We start from the raw sequence: 23,149 nt of genomic DNA on the forward strand, positions 1-23,149 counted from the left end.
CCAGTGACATCCGATGCTCGCTCTTCCCTGCTGACTGAGCAGGCTGGGCACTTTAAGAGGGGCGGTACTGGGCTCTCTAAGAGGAACAAAACGCCCCTCTGGGCACATTCAGGACTCATTTGCATATCAATAAAAGTCGTTTTTGCAGAAACTGCTGGACGGATTACAAGATAGAAGAGCACAGCCTAATCAAGGTAAGCTGTGCTTCATGGCTGCTTTAAAATCGTTTTTTGGGTTAGGGGAGGTGACAGAATCCCTTTAAATGGATTTTATTGGGATTTTATTTGATAGACAAACACAAAGTAGCAAGTGTGTGTAAAGTGAAAAGAAAACAAGGTTTTCAAAATTTTTAATAAATAAAAATCTGAAAAGTGTGGCGTACATTTGTATTCAGCCCCCTGTACTCTGATACCCCTAAATAAAATCCAGTGTGACCAATTTCCTTCAAAATCACCTAATTAGTAAATAGAGTCCACCTGCGTGTAATTTATTTTCAATATAACTACAGCTGTTCTGTGAAGGCCTCAGATGTTTGTTAGTGAACATTAGTTATCAAACAGCATTGTGAAAACCAAGGAACTTATAAAAACATATCCCAAGTTCTGAACATCTCACTGAGCACTGTTCAATCCATCATTTGAAAATGGAAGCATTATAACACAACTACAAACCTACCAAGATATGGCCGTCCACCTAAACAGACAGCCCAGGCAAAGAGAGCACTAATAAGGGAAGCAGCCAAGAGGCCCATGGTCACTCTTGAAGAGCTGCAGAGATCCGCAGCTCAGGAAGGAGAATCTGTTTACAGGACAACTACTAGTGAAATATGACCATTATGGAAGAGTGGCAAAAGAAAGACATTTTTCGAAGCAAGCCCTAAGCCCATTTGCAGTTTACCACAAGCCCTGTAGGGGACACTGCAAACATGTGGAAGAAGGTGCTTTGGTCAGATGAGACTAAAGTTGAACTTTTTGGCATAAATGCAAAACACTATGTGTGGCGGAAAACTAACACTGCACATCACCCTGAACACACCATCCCCACCGACCGCCACCGTGAAACATGGTGGTGGCAGCATCATGCCATGGGGATGCTTTTCTTCAGTAGAGACAGGGAAGCTGGCCAGAGTCGATGGAAAGATGGATGGAGCTAAATATAAGGCAATCCTGGAGGAAAACCTGGTAGAGGCTGCTAAAGACTTGAGACTGGGGTGGAGGTTCACCTTCCTGCAGGACACCGACCATAAACATACAGCCAGAGTTACAATGTAATGGTTTAGATCAAAGCATATTCATGAGTTAGGCCTAGTCAAAGTCCAGACCTAAATCCCATTGAGAATCTGTGGCAAGACATCAAAATTGCTGTTCACAAACGCTCCCCATCCAATCTGACTGAGCTTGAGCTGTAAAGAAGAATGGGCAAAAATTCAGCCTCTAGATGTGCAAAACTGGTAGAACATACATACCCCAAAAGATTTGCATCTGTAATAGCAGCAAAAGGAGGTCCTACAAAGTAATGACTCAGGGTAAATGGCGTACATAGAGAAGTAAGAGCCCCATAGCAAGGATCAAACCAGGCCCCCCACACAGGACTGAAGGGTTTCTGCCTAAACCCCTTTCAATGACCCTTAGGCCATTTATTCCACTGCCTTATTTGCTAAAAGTTGTTCCTTTAGAACAGCGGTCCCCAACCGCCGGACCGCGGCCCAGGACCGAGCCCTGGAGGATGGTTTGCCGGGCCGCGGCGATCAGGGCAGTCTTTAACACTGTACTAATGAAGCACTTCCATTATGGAAGCGCTTCATTAGTACAGAAGGACCAGGAAGCGGTGAAGGATCTGTACTCTTCCTGGTCCACGGCTCGGCTATCGGCCGTGCAGGGCTGCGCACAGCGTGAGGACTCTGCCTCTACTGATGTTACATGATCTTTTTCAGTAGCTGAAACGCGAGTATTCAAAGCAACAACTATCTCCATACTTTTAGTTTTGTGAACACTAATTTTCTTAATATATCATCCCCTTATGTATGCCAGACAGTTAAGGCAGAAGCAGACCCCAAGTATCGGAACTCTACAAACACACTATTCCCAACATCCACCAACTGTAGCCAGAAGGGGTTCAGCTGCCATATTTTATCTCCCCTAATACCTCCCATTCCAAGCTGCATCTGGACATACTTGGAGAGTGGTCTGAGATACTTCTCCGTAGGTATTCCACTCTCCACAGAGATGATAATGTGTGTGAACCAAGTAGAAGATCAATCCTGGACAATAAACAAGTAACATGAGCTCAAGTGTACGTATTTATTTACTACATGTGTGAGCTGCTGTCATTTGTCCACCAGGGATGGTTTGGATTTGCTGCCCTGCTCTGTTCCATGTACAGAGTTCTGCCGTGAGTATGAGCACTAACACTGCAGCACTATTTGCCCTTAATATTGTGATAATTTTGCTGATCCCGAGTCTATGCTGTTAGAATGCTTTATTCAAGTATTTCTGTCTTGTCCTTCCTTATAGCGTAAGGCAATTGAGAGATTCTGCAATGAGGTGAAGCGTCTATGTCATGCTGAGCGCAGAAAGGACTTTGTGTCGGAGGCCTATCTACTCACATTAGGAAAGTTCATCAATATGTTTGCTGTGCTGGATGAGCTTAAAAACATGAAGTGCAGTGTGAAGAATGATCATTCTGCATATAAACGGTAAGGAAACATGAGAGCTGCTATTATAGTTTGGTCTGCTGCTGTGAATGTTGAAGACATTTTGTTTTAACTGAAGGTGGGCTTAGGAAAACTCAGAGCTTCAGGCCCCTTCCAGCCATGGACCTATATGGCAGAATAGTCTACCCCAGCTCAGTCATCCTCACCATAGGTTATCAGTATTACTATATGTAGTATCATAGTGGCCCTCTTTGTCTGGTATGTGCCCATGAAGATGAGCGGCTTCTGTTGACCTGGAGGAAAGTTTAATCTACAGATTTGATACTGAGAAGAAAATAATGCCCTTGAGTTTTGTAATGCTGCACAGCTCTCCATCTAGCATTTGTAACAGGCAAATGTGAAGACAAACTGACACAAGGGCCATGTTGTCCTTCTTTGCTACAAGGCCTGTAAAGAGAAAAGGGGCAAAAGCTCCATAGCTTCTTATCCTGTGGGGGTACAAGGTACTGGCATTTACCACATACTCTACAAGAAAATGGCCTTAATTTAGAATTTTGCTATGGCGTCAGCTTTGCTCTGTGTACACCCTTCAAGTTCATCTGTGAACTAATGTCATGTTAGGCACTTAATTTTATACACTTATAATACACATTTCTTGGTACTATTCTTATGTTTGACTTTGCATCATTTTTTTTTTTGCAGTGCTGCCCAGTTCCTAAGAAAGATGGCTGACCCACAGTCTATCCAAGAGTCACAGAACCTCTCTATGTTCTTGGCCAATCATAACAGGATCACTCAGGTAGCTTTGTTTAATTATGTGTTTCAGAGTAGTTTGAGTAGGTTTCAGAGGAGGAAAATAAGGGGAAAAAATATTTTCATAAGACCTTTGTTCAGACCCCCAATGTTAATTAGACCTCAGAACAGACCCCCAATTATAATAAGTCCCCCCAATAAGTCCTCCTTGTGAATGTCCCTCAATCAGACCACATATTAAACCTCAATAAGTCCCCCAGTCAGACCTCAGATCAGACCTCTATGTGAATTACCCCCTATCAGACCTCCATAAGTCCCCCAATCAAACCTGAAATCAGACCTCCATGTGAATAACACTCAATCAGACCTCAGATTAGACCTCAATAAGTCCCCCAGTCAGACCTCAGATCAGACCTGAATGTGAATGCTTGAGCCCCAGTCAGACCTCTATAAGTCCCCCAATCAGACCTCAAATCAGACCTCCATACGAATGACCCCCATGCTCAGATCAGATTATTAAAAAAAATCAACTTACTTCTCCTGCTCCGAACGGCGCCTCCACTCCTGGCATCCAGCTCTCTTCGTCTTCCTGCCGGGTGCTGCGCTGACATCCTCATGCTGTGCGCAGTCACGGCACAGCGAGCGGGTGAGGACCAGGAAGCGGTGAGTACAGAGCCCAGGGAGCGCTGCATTCACTGCTTCCCAGTCCTCCTGTACTAATGAACGCTTCCATAACGGAAGCGCTCATTAGTATTTTCCCCAAGACGCACTGACATTTTCCTCCCACTTTGAAACGTGCGTCTTATAGGGTACTTGCACTTGCCATTTGCACATGCAAGCAAGCATTCGAACCTAATAATTGTCCCAATAATCTGCCCATGTTAATAGGCTCATAGGGTACGATCACACGTTCAGGTTTCTTGGAGCAGTTTTGAAAGCCAACACCAGGAGTGAATGTAAAAATGCAAAGTCATATCTGTCATTAATACCTTCTTTCCTTTTATGATTCACTCCTAAATTTGGCTTTGAGAACTGTATCAAGAAACCTGAACATGTGCATAGTCACTTTATTGCTTCGAGTGTTGAAGATTTCTGTTTTCTTGATGAAGTAATCTCATCCTCAGCCTAAATGTTTGGAACAGGCTAATCAGGAACACAGCAGGCTTGGTATGAAACCAACTTGAATTAGGTCATCCAAAAATCCAACTTGTGTGATTCATTCCAGATATCTGAAATTAACTTCCTGTTAAAAATAATTGTTCATATTTGGAATAGTGTACCATCTACTTTAAATGATAAAAATATCACCCATCAAGGTGTACCATGAGCATGCAAAAGCACAAGGTCACAGGCCATGGAACATGGAGGTGACTGCTAATAGAAGTACAGCTGTTGAAGAACCTCGCTTTGAAGAACAAGGATGTACCATTGGTAGATTCATTTGAAAAGCCACCATCCTTTTTAAAAAGAAAGACTGCAGCATCTGGTGTGTGTATTATGATGTTCTGCAGCAGCTGGGACACACTGTATAATACACATTGCACACACATTTGAGTCAGTCAGTGGATGGCACAGAAGAATTAACTTCCTACTGAAGTGACCTGTGATACATCACTTGTAGAATAATAGATGAGCAGTGCCTTTGTAGCGCTGCTCATCTCTGTCTAATCGTCAGGTTCTTACCTGTAAAACTGTCCTCTAAAGACATGTCACTAGGAAATTTATATAATAACGTTAATTAGGACTTAGAAGTTTTGAGACATATGATGGGTTCCTGTCTGTACAGTGCCTGCACCAGCAGCTTGAGGTGATTCCTGGTTATGAAGAGCTCCTGGCCGATATCGTCAACATCTGTGTGGACTACTATGAGAACAAAATGTACCTGACCCCAAGTGAGAAGCACATGCTGCTAAAGGTGATGTTCTCACAGTCGATGCTTTCTTGTACAAAAATTTGAATTTGCGATGTTGATATTTTGATTGTGGATGGAAAAGGCTTATGATTTATGGGACCCAACAAGCCACAAAATATGGCCGTCCAACAGAAGACAAGGCTGCACTTAAAATCTCCTACCTAAACATAATTCGTCATTGCGCCTTTAATATAAGGTCCACAGGTTGGAGCTAAACTCTAATCTGTAGCTAAACTCTATTCCTCCAGGTAATACACATGTCAAAATATGCAGCATTCCCTTCAAACAGAGCAACTGCTGCATGTGAATAGGGTTTTCAAAACCCCATTCACATATATAGTATTGTGAAGTGTTGCAGATTTGCGATGCCAAATCTGCAGTGAAAATCTGCTACAAATCCATCACATCTCAGTAAGGCTTCATGACTCCGGAGGCCTTCAGAGGACCTGACAACTTTCTCCACTGTTTCTTACAGGTGATGGGTTTTGGACTGTACCTGATGGATGGAAACGTCAGTAACATCTACAAGCTGGATGCTAAGAAGAGGATTAACCTGAGTAAAATTGACAAATTCTTTAAGGTGATGAGTGAAGTTCATTAGAGAGTCCATATGTATCCAAAGATATCTAGTTTATGCTGACTGTTGAAATTTTACAGTTCTTTTATTATGTTTTTAACAAACTGATGGTACACTATTATGCTAAGTGCAGGGCATGAGGGGCTGAGCATGACCCAGGGATTTAAAAACCCTTTTGTCATGCTCCATCTCCTCAGGTCCTGCACAAGACATAAGACAGTGTATTGCGCTTGCCCAGTGTGCTCTTTTACATCCATACTCATGAATATGAGATTTCCTTGGTGTGGAGCACAGTTCATAATTTCCAGCACTAAAGGCAACTTCAGGATGTCTTGGTGCTGGATCTTCTCTGTAAAATGTATAGTGGCCGACTGCACAGGCACCTCCTGTCCTTCTTTCTTCTCTTATAAGAGCATGACCATGGCCCCTGTTACCTCTTAGGCCTCTTTCACACTTCAGTGTTTGGTCAGTGATTTCCATCAGTGATTTGTGAGCCAAAACCAGAAGTGGAGCCTCCACAGACATGAGGTAGAAGGGAAAGATCTGCTCCTGTTCTGTGTTTAGAGTTGCACCTGGTTTTGGCTCACAAATCACTGATGGAAATCACTGACCAAACACTGAAGTGTGAAAGAGGCCTTAGGCTTCAACCAGCTCAGGCTACTTTCACACTTGCGTTCAGAGCGGATCCGTCTGAGACGGATCCGCTCATATAATGCAGACGGTTCAGAACGGATCCATCTGCATTATATTGTAAAAAAAAATTCTAAGTGTGAAAGTAGCCTGAACGGATCCGTCCAGACTTTACATTGAAAGTCAATGGGGGACGGATCCGCTTGAAGATTGAGCCATAGTGTGTCATCTTCAAACGGATCCGTCCCCATTGACTTACATTGTAAGTCTGGACGGATCCGCTTGCCTCCGCACGGCCAGGCGTTCAGCAGCGTTCAGGTGTCCGCTTGCTGAGCGGAGCGGAGGATGAACGCTGCCAGACTGATGCATTCTGAGCGGATCCGCATCCACTCAGAATGCATTAGGGCTGGACGGAGGCGTTCGGGGCCGCTTGTGAGCCCCTTCAAACGGAGCTCAACAAGCGGACACCCGAACGCTAGTGTGAAAGTAGCCTGACAGATTCGTAAAGCTCTTCACTAGTAACTTATTTGGCTTTTTGAATATTACCTTTTTACATTATCTTCAGAACCTACATTGGAGATATATGTTAGGACCTATACCTCTTGACAGAAGGTGTACCTTTGTATGGGATAGTGTAGTCCAGTGTTTCCCAACCAGTGTGCGTCCAGCTGTTGCAAAACTACAACTCCCAGCATGCCCACACAACCAAAGGCTGTCCGGGCATGCTGGGAGTTGTAGTTTTGCAACAGCTGGAGGCACACTGGTTGGGAAACATTGGTCTACTACACAGCTCCATGTCGTAAAACAAAGGTCTAAAGATATCTACCAGTCCAACAGAGGCCAAACAGAAACTCCTTTCATGTCAGGTTAATAGGACCCTGTGGATACATTTGCTGGCAGTGTTTCTCAGTATATATATTAAACATTGGCTGTAAATTTGATATGAACAGGGCCTTAGACCCAGGCCATATGAACCAACTATAGCTCTGACAATAGCCTCACTACTACCTAGTAACAGCAGTTAACCACCTTCACAGTATAGCTTACAGATCCATTTACACACTGGTAAACTGGGACAGACTGGGGATGCAATGTTACTGTCTTCCAGTGTTGTATCCAGATGGATGAGTTTTGCTGCTGTGTAACCATGATCTTAAATGGTCACTATACATTCAACAAACTTGTTACAAATCAGTAGTACAAGCGAGTATAAGAAACGTTGTAATATATCTTATCAGTGAAAAATGCTTCTTTCTCCATCTACAGTATAAGCTTTTTTTTTCCCTCCCCTGACTCAATTTATGCTTAAATCAGTCTTGATGGACAATACACATTGTCAGCTCATTGAGGGATCAGGTTACATGCTGCCTATAGAAGTCTATGAAGGTGGGGAAAGGAGGAGGAGTGAGCTGCTGGAGATAGACAGAGGCACACACACACACACACATACAGTTAGGTCCATATATATTTGGACAGAGACAACATTTGTCTAATTTCTGTTCTGTACATTACCACAATGGATCTTGAACATAACAATTCAGATGCAGTTGAAGTTCAGGCTTTCAGCTTTAATTCAGTGGGTTCAACAAAATGATTGCATAAAAATATGAGGAACTAAAGCATTTTTTAAACGCAATCCCTTCATTTCAGGGGCTCAAAAGTAATTGGACAAATTAAATAATTGTAAATAAAATGTTAATTTCTAATACTTGGTTGAAAACCCTTTTGTTGGCAATGACTAACTAAAGTCTTGGACTCATGGACATCACCAGACGCTGTGTTTGCTCCTTTTTAATGCTCGGCCAGGCCTTTACTGCAGCGGTTTTCAGGTGCTGGTTGTTAGTGGGCCTTTCTGTCTGAAGTTTAGTCTTTAACAAGGGAAAAGCTCTATTGGGTTCAGATCAGGTGACTGACTTGGCCATTCAAGAATATTCCACTTCTTTGCTTTAATAAACTCCTGGGTTGCTTTGGCTTTATGTTTTGGGTCATTGTCCATCTGTATTATGAAACGCCGACCAATTAGTTTGTCTGCATTTGGCTGGATCTAAGCACACAGTTTGTCTCTGAAAACCCCAGAATTCATCCGGCTGCTTCTGTCCTGTGTCCCATCATCAATAAACACTAGGGACCCAGTGCCACTGGCAGCCATGCATGCCCAAGCCATCACATTGCCTCTGCCATGTTTTACAGATGATGTGGTATGCTTTGGATCATGAGCTGGACTATGCCTTCACCATACTTTTTTCTTTCCATCATTCTGGAAGAGATTGATCTTGGTTTCATCTGTCCAAAGAATGTTCTTTCAGAAGTGTGCTGTTTTTTTTAAGATGTCCAATCTAGTCCAATCCAGCCTTCTTATTCTTGAGGCTTATGAGTGGCTTGCACCGTGCAGTGCCCTCTGTATTTACTTTTATGCAGTCTTCTCTTTATGGTAGATTTGGATACTGATACACCTATATCCTGGAGTGTGTTGTTCACTTGGTTGGCTGTTATGAAGAGGTTTCTCTTCACCATGGTATTTATTCTGTGATCATCCACCACTGTTGTCTACGGTGGGCGCCCAGGTCTTTTTGCATTGTTGAGGTCACCAGTGCTTTCTTAGAATGTACCAAACTGTAGATTTTTCCACTCCTAATAGTGTAGCAATTTCTTGGATGGTTTTTTTCTGTTTTCGCAGATAAGGGATGGCTTGTTTCACCTTCACGAAAAGCTCCTTTGACCGCATTATTTCTCAGCAAAATCTTCAAAATGCAAGCATCACACCTCAGATCAACTCCAGGCCTTTTATGTGCTTAATTGAGAATGAAATATTTAAGGAATTGCCCACACCTGCCCTTTGAGTCATTTGTCCAATTACTTTTGGTCTGTTTAAACGAAGGGGCTCCACATGTAAAGGAGCTGAAACTGCTAAACCCTTCATCCAATTTTAATGTGGATACCCTCAAATGAAAGTTAAAAGTCTGGACTTTATGTCCATTATATAACTATAACTTGAATATGTTTTAGTAAACAGGTAAAAAAAAAATATATGGACCTAACTGTAGATGTTACTGAAAGCTCTAGTATATTTCCAGTCTTATCTTGGGTGCTGTATTCACCGCTCGCTACACTGATGTCCCCCATTACATCTGCTGCTTCTAAGGATATGTTACACAGAGATAGGGAGCAAGAGCTCCTCTTCTCTATGTGTGCAGTATATGAGAGACATTATACTACTTGGTCTCCACCAACTAGCTCAGGGAAAACTGACAATTAGGGTATATATTGCAGCATCTGCCTATAACCCAAACCCCACCCATGTGTGGTGGCCAAAGGCCTCATAATTGTGTGGGTACTGATGGCAAATTACTCTCACAAGCATGCAGCTTTTGGCCGCTGCACAGGGTTTTTGAAACACATGTATGCCACAGTATGTAAAATAAAGGCATACAGAAGTGTAGTACAGGCCACAAGACTTCTATGAGTGTCATATTACAACTCAGAACTTCTTTGGAGCTGTAATATGGTCATGTGGATGAGACCTAAGGCAAAAAATCCATATATCATATATCATATTAAGAAATATGTGGCTATATTTTTTTCAGGCTAGGCTGTGTTTGTACTTTTTTAACACTGTACTTTATGTGTCCATTCAGTGATACAGTGTGACCCCTTCATGCGTAAAGCGTACCTGATATTCAGGGGCAGACTGGAAACTTAAATTGGCCCTGGAAATAAAAACTAAAAGTGGCCCTAAGTTGTAGGCGGATGCAAATTGACAGAAGGCAGGGACAACAGAAGTAGGCGGGGCTGCCAATAACGTAGTGTAGGACAATATACCGCCCCAGCGGAACAAAATACCACAGTGCAACATAAAATACTGCCCTATCAACATACTGAGGATAGTGATACGGTTGAATTAAGTTCTCTCATGCTCCTAGCATTAATTAATGCTGTGAGTGTCAGATTGTTATCTACCTGGAGAGCAGCTGTGAGGACGGCTCAGGTGGCACTCTGGGCATCGGCCCACCGGGAAATTTCTTTGTAGGGTATATGGCCTGCTGATATTTCAGAATAAACTGCTATGTGTGTACATGGGATGCAGCACTATTTCTGGCCATTATATGACTTGTAATCAGCATTTATCTGCAGGTTCTCTATCCCTAAGGCCCCTTGCAGACAAGTGTGAGGGGATCAGGTCCGGATGCGTTGCGGATGCGCTCATGTACACAGACCAATTGAAATGAATGGGTCTGGATTCAGTGCGGGCACAATGCGTTCGCATCGCACCCATGCGGAATACTCTGCAAGGGGCCTAGATACACAGAGGTTTTTTTATTATTATTAAACATTGTACCCTCCCATTGGATACCGTATTATGGTGAAATTCTCCATTAGACGCATTGTGAATGAAAAAATACTGCAATTTTCTAATTAACTTTGTATTTCAATTCATTACTTACTTACTTACAATCTCTGCTTGCGAAAAGTGAAAAGCACATTTATTGTTTACATTCAGATCATGTCCTATAGCCAAAGATGTTTAGCTTATTAAAGGGGTTTTCCAGTTCTTTTGAAACTGATGGCCTATCCTTAGATTCAATTTAGATTGGTGTGGGTCTGACTCCTGGGTCACTCACCACCTCATCCCCTTCACTGTTTACACTGCACATGTCCGTACTTGAATTGAATGAAGCTGTAGTATCAGGCACTGGCACTAATAAAATAATGGAGGGAATGCGGCGCTTGAGGACCCCAGCCTTTTCAAAGGTCTGACGCGGAAGGGTGCGAAGATTCAGTCCCCCACTGATCTGAATTTTAAGGGACCGCAAAACCCCTTTAAGTGTATAAATTATTTCTCTTACAATGTGCTGTGGACCTTTGTAAACATGAATTCCAATTCAGTGACAGTAGGCAGTGGACATAAAAATGGTGACAAAAGCTCATTTGAGCTGTGATGAAAGGTTCAAAACGGATCTGTTCCCCCATCCTGTTGTGACTATGTTTGAGGGTCTCATAGAGCGCCTCCTGTGCGTGTCTGTCTATTCAGTCCGTCTTTGTTTTCTCTTGCAGCAGCTGCAGGTGGTCCCGCTCTTTGGAGACATGCAGATAGAGCTGGCCAGATACATTAAGACCAGTGCTCACTATGAGGAGAACAAGTCAAAGTGAGTGCGTGCCGTAATGTCTCTCGGCTCGGAGAGCGACAGGATGAGAGTGGTTGTACCTGCTGAATCATAGATTCTGGTGTTTGTGGAGGAAATCCTTCACGGCAGAACTAAGCAGCTTGTGGTTGTAAAGTGCATTCATTGTCGGCTTTAGTGCCAGAAGCTGCTTAGTGATGCAGTCGTATCCGCCCGGGCATCAGAAGTAAGATGCTGGGCAATTAATATACTGCTCCTGGGCATTTTAGTATCAGTTACCCAGGTCCTGGTATTTATCTGAGCATATTTGGCAGACATGGAAGAACCGCTTCCAAATGTTTCCTGGATATGCTCAGTAAAAGCCGGGTGCGGCAGCATTTCCGTGCTAAAATACCTATGAGCAGTGTATGGCATATATACAATTTATCCCTTCAGTGTCGTACATCATATTTTGCGCATTACAGTATCTTTCAGACAGTCTCTTAAGGGACATCCACACATGACAGACATTAGGGTTCGGCCACACGGTGCAGTTTTGGAAGCCAAAACCAGGAGTGCATTCAAAAAAGGAGAAGCCATATCTATCCTGTATGTTTTCTCTCCTTTTACGATCCGCTCCTGATTTTGGCTTCCATGTGGCCGTACCCTCACAGCGCAGAAGTCCACTGCAGATTTTACCGCAGATCAGACGCAAAGACTTCAACAAAAATCACATGTATAGCGTGCGGTTTTTACTGTGGGAATGGCTTTGGATTTTACCTTCTCCATTTCAACATGTGAAATTGGTAGTGAATGTACATGCTGCAGATTTCACATCAACACCACAGGTCAATTTACACGGCAGATTTTCTTTACAAATCTCATCCACTTTAAAAAAAAAATTCATCCGCTTTGCTGGTACTATACAATGCTGCAGATTTGCTGCACAAAACTCTGCAATGGCAGATCTGTGGCTTAACCGCCATGTGTGAGTATACCCCAAGGGTATCTGAAATTGTTTGATATTTTGGAGACATGGAAGCTAATATGTATGGATTAGGCTCCTTTCACACTAGCGTTCGTCGGTCCGCTCGTGAGCTCCGTTTGAAGGAGCTCACGAGCGGACCCGAACGCCTCCGTCCAGCCCTGATGCAGTCTGAATGGAGCGGATCCGCTCAGACTGCATCAGTCTGGCGGCGTTCAGACTCCGCTCCGCTCGCCTCCGCACGGACAGGTGGACAGCTGAACGCTGCTTGCAGCGTTCAGCTGTCCGCCTGGCCGTGCGGAGGCGAGCGGATCCGTTCAGACTTACAATGTAAGTCAATGGGAACGGATCCGCTTGAAGATGTCACCCTGTGGCTCAATCTTCAAGCGGATCCGTCCCCCATTGACTTTACATTGAAAGTCTGAACGGATCCGCTCAGGCTACTTTCACACTTAGAATTTTTTCGAAGTTATTAATGCAGACGGATCCGTACTGAACGGAGCCTCCGTCTGCATTAATATGATCGGATCAGTTCAGAACGGATCCGATCGAACGCTAGTGTGAAAGTAGCCTAAGTATGTTTTTGTTTGCACTCACACTTCCATGCAACCCTATTTATGGTGCTCTGCATACATTGAGGTAGATTTACTATTGGAAATTCACCAGAATTATTTTTGCCTCCTGCCACAAGGGCGCAGAAAGGGGGCATAGCTTATTATGCACCAATATTTGTCCGCTTGACTCTGGCACAAAATAAGGGCTCATGCACACAAACGTATTTTCTTTCCGTTTTTTTTTTTTTTTTTTTGCAGACCGTATGGAGAACAATTCATTTCAATGGGCCTGCAAAAAAAAAAAATGAAGTTACTCTGTGTGCATTCCGTTTCCGTATGTCTGTTCCGCAAAAGAATAGAACATGTCCTATTATTGTCCGCATTACAGACAAGGATAGGACTGTTCTATTAGGAGCCAGCTGTTCCGTTCCGCAAAATACGGAATGCACACGGACATCACCCGTATTTTTTGCAGATTTTTTTTTGCAGACTGCAAAATACATACGCTCATGTGCATGAGGCCTAAGGGTGCCTTCACTCGCAGCAGATTTTGTGGCAGAACATTCTGCAACTGAAAATAAGCGATCTCAAGATTGGGGAGTCCCCATATCCATTCTTTAAATGGAGCAGTACTGTGCATGTTGGTTTACCGCTCCATTTATTTATATTGTAGACAGTGCTCCTTCAATCACATGCTGTAGAAGTGAATGTCATGGTGGACCAAAATGTGTGCTACCGCTGCATTCAGAGAGGGAACACTGTCCCTGCCCACTTTTTCAGGTGATACAGGGGGTTCCATCACTGTGTTATAGTCCCTTTAATGTACTCAGTACATAGACAGTGCTTTATGTACCTCTGTGGCGCAGACCCAAAGAGCTGACCTCCGCTACCTAATTATATTATTATAATTATATCCATTTGGTGAAGGCAAGGACAGACATGACAAAGCAATCCCAAGAATTAAGGGGCTGCAGCACTGGTGTAGTGCGGCGCGCGCACCCCTTAACAGCCCCATTAAAGTGAATAGGGTCAGCCACAGTCCCCCGCATAGCTAGGTGGCTGTGAAAACTCTGCAATAAATTTTTTTGACAGAGCTATTGACTTCCCTGTTTCTCCCAGGCTGCAGGAAACACTCATGTCTCTTTCACACTGGCATCACGTGTGAGGGCCAGATAGGATGCGGGTACGCCGCAGGAAAATGCGCAATTTTTCTGCGCGAGTGCAAAGCATTTTAATGCGTTTTGCACGCGCCTGAGAAAAATCTGCATGTTTGGTACCCAGACCCGAACCCGGACTTCTTAACAGAAGTTCGGGTTTGGGTTAGGTGTTGTGTAGAGTTTATTATTTTCCCTTATAACATGGTTATAAGGGAAAATAATAGCATTCTTAATACAGAATGCTTAGTAGCATATGGCTGAAGGGGTTAAAAAAAAATAATATTATTTAACTCACCTTAATTCACTTGTTTGTGCAGCCTGGTTTCTCTTCTGTCTTCTTCTTTGCTGTGCAGGAGAAAAAGGACCTGTGGTGACGTCACTGTGCTCATCACATGGTCCGTCACATGATCCATCACTATGGTGATAGACCATGTGATGAGCGCAGTGACATCACCAAAGGTCCTTTTCCTCCCAGGTCATATAGTAGAAGAAAGAAGAGAAGCCAGGTTGCGTGAACAAGTGGATGAGGTGAGTTAAATAATTTATTATTATTTTTTAACCCCTCCATCCCTATTTTACTAAGCATTCTGTATTAAGAATGCTATTATTTTACCTTATAACCATGTTATAAGGGAAAATAATAATGATCGGGTCCTCATCCAGATCATCTCCTAGCAACCATGTGTGAAAATCGCACCGCATCCACACTTGCTTGCAGATGCTTGAGATTTTCACGCAGCCCCATTCACTTCAATATAGAGCATGCTGCGATTTTCACGCAATGCACAAGTGATGCGTGAAAATCACCGCTCATGTGCACAGCCCCATAGAAATGAATGGGTCCGGATTCAGTGCGGGTGCAATGCGTTCACCTCACGCATTGCACCCGCACGGAAAACTCGCCCGTGTGAAAGAGGCCTAAGTGTATGGGCGACCTGTAGCTGGGAGATTATATACCCTGCTCCTGATGAAAGGCTGCCCGATTAGGGTAGTACAGAAACGCATCAAGTAGATGCTACATTAGGCAGGGATCTATTACTATACTTAGGTCATTGGGCTAGACAACAATATTGGGGCATGATGGGTGGCTACAATTGCATATCAGACCAATCGAACCCCCTTCTTGTCAGAATACATTGCCGTTAGCTTTGAATGACCTGCGGAGTAACCAGATACACATCAAGTGAATACAGTGTATCCGAATGTGTGTGGTGAATCTGTGAAGGAAACAGCACCGCACACAGTTTGTTTTACTCATTGGTCACAATGTGGGTTGGATATTTATGCTAACAATCCACTACCCTATAGCACCTAGCCTGAATTGAACTGTTGGCGGGTAGCCACTATATTTTAATATCTATATAATACATTTATCATTTTAAGCGTCCTTCTCAGGCAGTTAATTAGGGCAGCAGTTAGCTGATCACCACAGACCTGGCCATCCATTTGAGGGGGGACCTCTATGACGTCCCTATGCCTTAATATGGTATATGGATAGGGGTCGTTGTCCTGACGCTGCCTACTTGGTGCCACATGTAGTTGTCACTTCCTTTATGCAGCATACCGCAGAAGAGGAACAGAAACAAATTGTCACTTTATATAATGACCAAGATTAACCTTAACTTACTATATTACGTGTAATACTTCCTTAATTGTGCAGTTTATATGTTTTATAGCAAGCATCAGCAACCTTCGGCACTCCAGCTGCGGTCAAACTACAACTCCTAGCATGCAAACGTTCTTGGCTGTTCTTCTAACTCCTACAGAAGTGAATGAAGCATTCTGGGAGTTGTAGTTTCTGAACAGCTGGAGTGCCGGAGGTTGCTCATTCCTGTTCTATAGAGTGCAGTGTTGTGTAACTTAGGCACGCTGCTTGTATGTTTGCAGGACTTCTGTGTAGTCTATGTATTGTAGTTAGCAGTCTCCATAAGTGTAGCACTCTACCTAACAAGCGCTCTTAGATTATTTCCGCACGCCTTATTGCGGACGATCAGAAGGCTTTAAGCAGCTGTTTCCTGCCCAGGTGGACCTGCACACAGAGCAGTATCAGTCCCCAGTACAATATATGTGAGCAGATGGTACAGATTCGAGACGACCACATCCGCTTCATCTCCGAGCTGGCACGCTACAGCAACAGTGAGGTAAGGGCATCCCCAGGACTCTATCATCTTATAGCCTTGATATATATGATTCATACCTGCATCACATTTTTTGTTCTTTCTATTTCGTTTTTGCTGTTTTAATATTATATAACTTTCCTTATCAGAGGACTGTGCTGAAATGGTAGATAGGTTTATATGGGATAGGTAGATATGAGATAGATACAGTTGCAAGAAAAAGTATGTGAACCCTTTAGAATGATATGGATTTCTGCACAAATTAGAAAATGTGATCTGATCTTCATCTAAATCACAACAATAGACAATCACAGTCTGCTTAAACTAATAACACACAAAGAATTAAATGTTACCATGTTTTTATTGAACACACCATGTAAACATTCACAGTGCAGGTGGAAAAAGTATGTGAACCCCTAGACTAATGACATCTCCAAGAGCTAGTGGGAGTGAGGTGTCAGACAACTGGAGTCCAATCAATGAGATGAGATTGGAGGTGTTGGTTACAGCTGCCCTGCCCTATAAAAAACACACACCAGTTCTGGGTTTGCTTTTCAGAAGAAGCATTGCCTGATGTGAATTGATGCCTCGCACAAAAGAGCTCTCAGAAGACCTATGATTAAGAATTGTTGACTTGCATAAAGCTGGAAAGGGTTATAAAAGTATCTCCAAAAGCCTTGCTGTTCATCAGTCCACGGTAAGACAAATTGTCTATAAATGGAGAAAGTTCAGCACTGCTGCTACTCTCCCTAGGAGTGGCCGTCCTGTAAAGATGACTGCAAGAGCACAGCGCAGACTGCTCAATGAGGTGAAGAAGAATCCTAGAGAGTCAGCTAAAGACTTACAAAGGTCTCTGGCATATGCCAACATCCCTGTTAGCGAATCTACGATATGTAAAACACTAAACAAGAATAGATTTCATGGGAGGATACCACAGAGGAAGCCACTGCTGTCCAAAAAAAACATTGCTGCACATTTATAGTTTGCACAAGAGCACTTGGATGTTCCACAGCAGTAGTGGCAAAATATTCTGTGGACAGATGAAACCAAAGTTGAGTTGTTTTGAAGAAACACACAACACTATGTGTGGAGAAAAAGAGGCACAGCACACCAACATCAAAACCTCATCCCAACTGTGAAGTGTGGTGGTGGGGGCATCATGGTTTGGGGCTGCTTTGCTGTGTCAGGGCCTGGACGGATTGCTATCCTCGAAGGAAAAATGAATTTCCAAGTTTATCAAGACATTTTGCAGGAGAAGTTAAGGCCATCTGTCAACCAGCTGAAGCTCAACAGAAGATGGGTGTTGAAACAGGACAACAACCCAAAGCCTATAAGTAAATCAACAAAAGAATGGCTTAAAGGATAACTGTCAAATTTTTTATATTTTTTTTGCTAAAGTATACGGCAAGTGATAGGTAACAATTTTGCAATAGACTTTATTTAGCCAAAATGTTTATTTTTGGTAGAAAACTGGGGCTGAAATGGCCCTTAGCCGCACTCTTCAAAAGAGCGTTGCTAAGGGCCATCCGTCTCTGATTAGAAAAGACGGGCTGTGCAGCCAGACGCTATGCTTCTGCCTCCCGTGCTTCCCTGGGAGACAGAAGGCTGGGCACAGGAGTCTTAGAAGTTAAAATTACATTGATATTCCCCCTTTCTATGCAATCTAATGCTCCGTTACATTCACTGACCTGCGATCCCTGTGATAATAATTAATGAAGCAGCCGCCGGCTCACTGCGCACAGTAATTTTAACTGCCCAGCCTTCTGTCTCCCAGGAAAGCACGGGAGGCAGAAGCATTTTCTAATTGGAGACGGATGGCCCTTAGCAACGCTCTTTTGAAGAGTGCTGCTAAGGACCATTTCAGCCCCAGTTTTCTACCAAAAATAAACATTTTGGCTAAATAAAGTCTATTGCAAAATTGTTACCCATCACTTGCCCTACACTTTAGCAAAAAAATATATATAATATGACAGTTATCCTTTAAACAGAAGAAAATACGCCTTCTGGAGTGGTCCAGTCAGAGTTCTGACCTCAACCCGATTGAGATGCTGTGGCATGACCTCAAGAAAGTGATTCACACCAGACATTCGAAGAATATTGCTGAACTGAAAGAGTTCTGTAAAGAGGAATGGTCAAGAATTACTCCTGACCGTTGTGCATGTCTGATCTGCAACTACAGGAAACGTTTGGTTAAAGTTATTGCTGCCAAAGGAGGTTCAACCAAGTTTTAAATCCAAGGGTTCACATACTTTTTCCACCTGGACTGTGAATGTTTACATGGTGTGTTTAGTAAAAACATGGTAACATTTAATTCTTTGTGTCCTATTAGTTTAAGCAGACTGTGATTGTCTATTGTTGTGACTTAGATGAAGATCAGATCACGTTTTATGATCAATTTGTGCAGAAATCCATATCATTCCAAAAGGTTCACATACTTTTTCTTGCAACTGTAGATAGATAGATAGATTTAAAAATGAAAAATTCCACGGCACTTCCAAGAAACAATTGATGTGTTTATTACACCAGGGGCAACGTTTCGGTCCTCACAATGGAACCTTTTTCAAGCAATGACAATACAATGGTGCAAACATGCAGGGATAAATACTGCCAACATACATAATTGAATAAATAAGATAATTAACATTCAATGTGCAAATGTGTAAAAAATACACTATAAAAAGTCAAAACATCCATAATAAAATACAATCGGTGATATGACAAAAAAAATCGATGCATAATCATATGTGCAATATAAATCCATAAAAAGTGCATATAATCATGAATAAAACATAGCATAAATTAATTGGTAAATAACATACATATGTGCCAAATTATCTGTGTTGATTAAAAACATTCCTGGATTGGTGGAAGGAAATCGGAACTGTACCTGCCCAGCATGGAGTTGCACATGTGGCTTGGCGTCCCGTTAAAGTGATTGTGCATGTCAGGAAACTGAGCAAGGAGAGAGCGATCATGTGATACACACCAGGTCACATGATGCTGACTCCTTAGCGATGCCACAAACAACAATGCCTGGTAAGTAAGGTGTGCGGTCATGTGATCAAAACAGACACATGAAACCATATAAACAAAAAGAGCAGCATAAAAAACTCTATGTAAAACACCACCTGCAACACTATGTTCGCATAATTGGTAACGGACGGGACCCTGCTAAGTGCACGAGCGGCATATAAAATGGATGCCAGGCCCCTAGCACATTATGGAGAGATCCCATTTAACCAAAAAGGCAAACCGCAGCTGCGATATGTTAAAACCCAAATCGACAATTGTACAGTTGATCTAGATACAAACAACTACCCACTACTGTTAAGTATTAGTAAATCTACCACATAAAGAACTCAGGATAAAAAACTGTCATGGCCCCATCAAGCATCAAGCTTACTTGGCGTTGACAATGCAGCTCCCACAACACTGAACCACCATGCAGGGGATCTCCCCTCAGGTCAACATCCCCACCAAGGGATATACAGCCCAGTGGTGGATCCAGAGCCTGGTCTCGGGAGGGGCACTTCCAGATCATTTTCTGTCCGCCGCCACAAAACAATGGTGCTTATAGAACAGACTAAACAGTGTAGCGGTATACTGTATATTGTGTGGCACAGTGTATGCTATATGTGTATAACAAACATATTCCACATGAAAACTTACAATTACTTCGCTTGACCCTTGGGGATCTCGGACACCACTTCCACACTTTGGCCAGGGGCTCGGCGGAGCTGATGTTGTGTTTTATCCTAATGAGAAAGATTTCATTATAAGGATTTGGAGAAGGGGCAGAGGGATAGCAGAGCAGGGAGAGGCTGTGCTGCTACTAGGGGGCTCATACCATGGGGGAGTAATAAAGCCCACCATAATGCCCCCCCAGTAGTAATAATTCTCCTTATAATGTGACAGTGCAAAAAATACCCCCTTGTAATGCCCCCAGTTGAGCTAATGTCCCAATAGTGCCCCCATAATGTGTCAGTATAAAATACCCCTATATAGTGTCCCCAGTAAATGCCCCCATAGTGCTCCTCTCCCCCCTTCCTCCTAGTGCCCCCCATAATGTACCAGTATAAAATGCCCCATGTATAGTGCCCCAGTAAATGCCCTCAGTGTCCCCCATAATTTGCAAGTATAAAATACCCCTTCTTAGATGACCCTATAGTACTCCTCTCCCCCCTTCCCCATAGTACCAACCATAATGTGTCCCAGTATAAAATGCCACTGTACAGAGCCCTCCATATAACATACCCCTTCTGTGTGGCCTCAGTAGATGCCCCTATAGTGCCCACCAATAATGTCCTAGTAACAAGAGCCCCCATCATGTGCCAGTAATAAGAGCACCCCCCATCATGTGCTAGTAATCATGTGAGTCCTTGCCCCTCGTGCACTTAGCAGGGTCCCGTCCGTTACCAATTGTGTGAACATAGCGTTGCAGGTGGCGTTTTACATGGAGTTTTTTATGCTGCTCTTTTTGTTTATATGGTTTCTGTGGCGATGGTGATCATGTGTCTGTTTTGATCACATGACCGCACACCTTACTTACCAGGCATTGTTGTTTGTGGCATCGCTAAGGAGTCAGCGTCATGTGACCTGGTGTGTATCACATGATCGCTCTCTCCTTGCTCGGTTTCCTGACATGCACAATCACTTTAACGGGACGCCAAGCCACATGTGCAACTCCATGCTGGGCAGGTACAGTTCCGATTTCCTTCCACCAATCCAGGAATGTTTTTAATCAACACAGATAATTTGGCACATATGTATGTTATTTACCAATTAATTTATGCTATGTTTTATTCATGATTATATGCACTTTTTATGGATTTATATTGCACATATGATTATGCATCGATTTTTCATATCACCGATTGTATATTGTGGATGTTTTGACTTTTTATAGTGTATTTTTTACACATTTGCACATTAAATGTTAATTATCTTATTTATTCAATTATGTATGTTGGCAGTATTTATCCCTGCATGTTTGCACCATTGTATTGTCATTGCTTGAAAAAGGTTCCATTGTGAGGACCGAAACGTCGCACCTGGTGTAATAAACACATCAATTGTTTCTTGGAAGTGCCGTGGAATTTTTCATTTTTATATTAATCTGGATGCTGGATCGCTTCCGTGGCCGCTGGCACTCCACTTTGCCTGCAGTGCTGCCCAATATCTTGTTTGTTGTCTAGATAGATATAAGGCAAAAAACTGGTAGAACTAAATCCAATGTGAACATAAAAAGGGGTTCATGCCTTAGGGGACTAGACTATTGCCCAGTATACAAAGTAGCAAAAAGGCAGCACTCCAAAATCAGTAAAAATAAAGAAAATACTTTATTCACACTTGTGGATACACATATCCACATGGGTGAATAATGTATTTTCTTTATATTACTGATTTTGGAGTGCTGCCTTTTTGCTACTTTAGATAGATAGATAGAGCAAAGATTCAAAGTTGATGTAGGTTATACCTGTGTCCTGTTCTTGGCAGGTTGTGACGGGCTCGGGTCTGGACAGCCAGAAGTCAGATGAAGAGTACAGAGAGTTGTTTGACCTGGCACTCAGGGGTCTGCAGCTTCTATCTAAGTGGAGCGCCCATGTCATGGAAGTGGTGAGTTGGGTCCTTACACCCAGAGGTGTGGTTGTCTCTGATGACCCCACCATGTATCCTCTGTGAGAGATTAGCTCTCTTTCGGGGGTCACACTCAGATATCTTCGCCAGACACCAAGTTTAAGGTCCAAACTGTAGCTTTATTGCGGCATATCCGTGTAAACATAAACGATTATACAAAATAAACACCTCGCCTATCTGGGCTCTACCTAAACAGAATAATATCCCTGACTCACCTACATAACGCAGTTCAAACTTGCAATCAGATGCGGCTTTCTCAGCCAGTCACTCAGCAGCCTCCAGGCTGTAGCAAAAAAAGTATGTCTGCGGAACTAGGGCCCAGAAGTCCTTCTGACTCTGGCCATGCAACCCTCTCACTGCAGGCGTCGCGTGGTCCCCCAAACTCTAGGCTAATCAAAGCCTTGTGGCCCCTCAGTCCTCCTGACTGAGACCACACACGAAGCCTCTGATTCACAAAACACTCTCTCTCTCCCTCTTAAGACTGACACACTGAGAGAAGCTTTCTTCTTAGGTCCACAACCTCTAACTTCTGCAATCTTTACAGCAGCGTTTTCCATGGGGAGCTCCCGCCTCCTCCTTTTGTTGGAGATCCAGCTGGTCAGTTTTATACCACCCTTCAGCTGCTCTGGTGTCACCTGGTGTTCACACTCGCTTTGTTTCTTTCTTCTATCAACAGATAACACTTCTCTTTTTTCTTTATTCCCCACAGGGGTTAGCTCAGGTTTGGCTTCAGTTTCAGAGTCTTCTGCTTCTTTAGTAGCTCTGCCCACTTCGGCAGACTCTTTTTCAGCCTTATCTTTGGTCTCTGGAACATCTGAGGATTTCTCCCACTCCAACTCATCGGCCTTAGCTTCTTAAGCCTTTGAGTCTCCTTTCATCAGAAACTTGCATTCTTAACCCCTCCTCCACTTTCTCATCAAGGTTGGAGGTACTGGAGACACAGGGGTCCTCATCAGACTCTTCATCTTCTGGAATTCCCTCCAGAGGGTCACCCAGGATATGGTTCTCATTTCGGGCAGGCTCTAGGAGAGCCATCTCACAGTAGTAGACAACATCTGCATGCTGGCCGTCTGTT

General features: G+C 43.2%; 1 protein-coding gene across 2 annotated transcripts in view; it reads left to right on the plus strand.

Moving 5' to 3' along the window:
* The window catches only part of CYFIP2 (cytoplasmic FMR1 interacting protein 2), a 110,728-nt gene that overhangs the window by 40,246 nt on the left and 47,333 nt on the right, over window positions 1-23,149 (plus strand). For both annotated transcript variants that reach the window (XM_044281251.1, XM_044281250.1), the window contains exons 7-13: window positions 2,514-2,695; window positions 3,356-3,452; window positions 5,193-5,321; window positions 5,794-5,898; window positions 11,578-11,669; window positions 16,344-16,461; window positions 21,934-22,053. In XM_044281251.1, the coding sequence (XP_044137186.1) occupies window positions 2,514-2,695; window positions 3,356-3,452; window positions 5,193-5,321; window positions 5,794-5,898; window positions 11,578-11,669; window positions 16,344-16,461; window positions 21,934-22,053 (843 nt within the window). The remainder of the gene's footprint in view (window positions 1-2,513; window positions 2,696-3,355; window positions 3,453-5,192; window positions 5,322-5,793; window positions 5,899-11,577; window positions 11,670-16,343; window positions 16,462-21,933; window positions 22,054-23,149) is intronic.

The sequence above is a fragment of the Bufo gargarizans genome, chromosome 2 (assembly GCF_014858855.1).
Source record: "Bufo gargarizans isolate SCDJY-AF-19 chromosome 2, ASM1485885v1, whole genome shotgun sequence".
Taxonomy (NCBI): domain Eukaryota; kingdom Metazoa; phylum Chordata; class Amphibia; order Anura; family Bufonidae; genus Bufo; species Bufo gargarizans.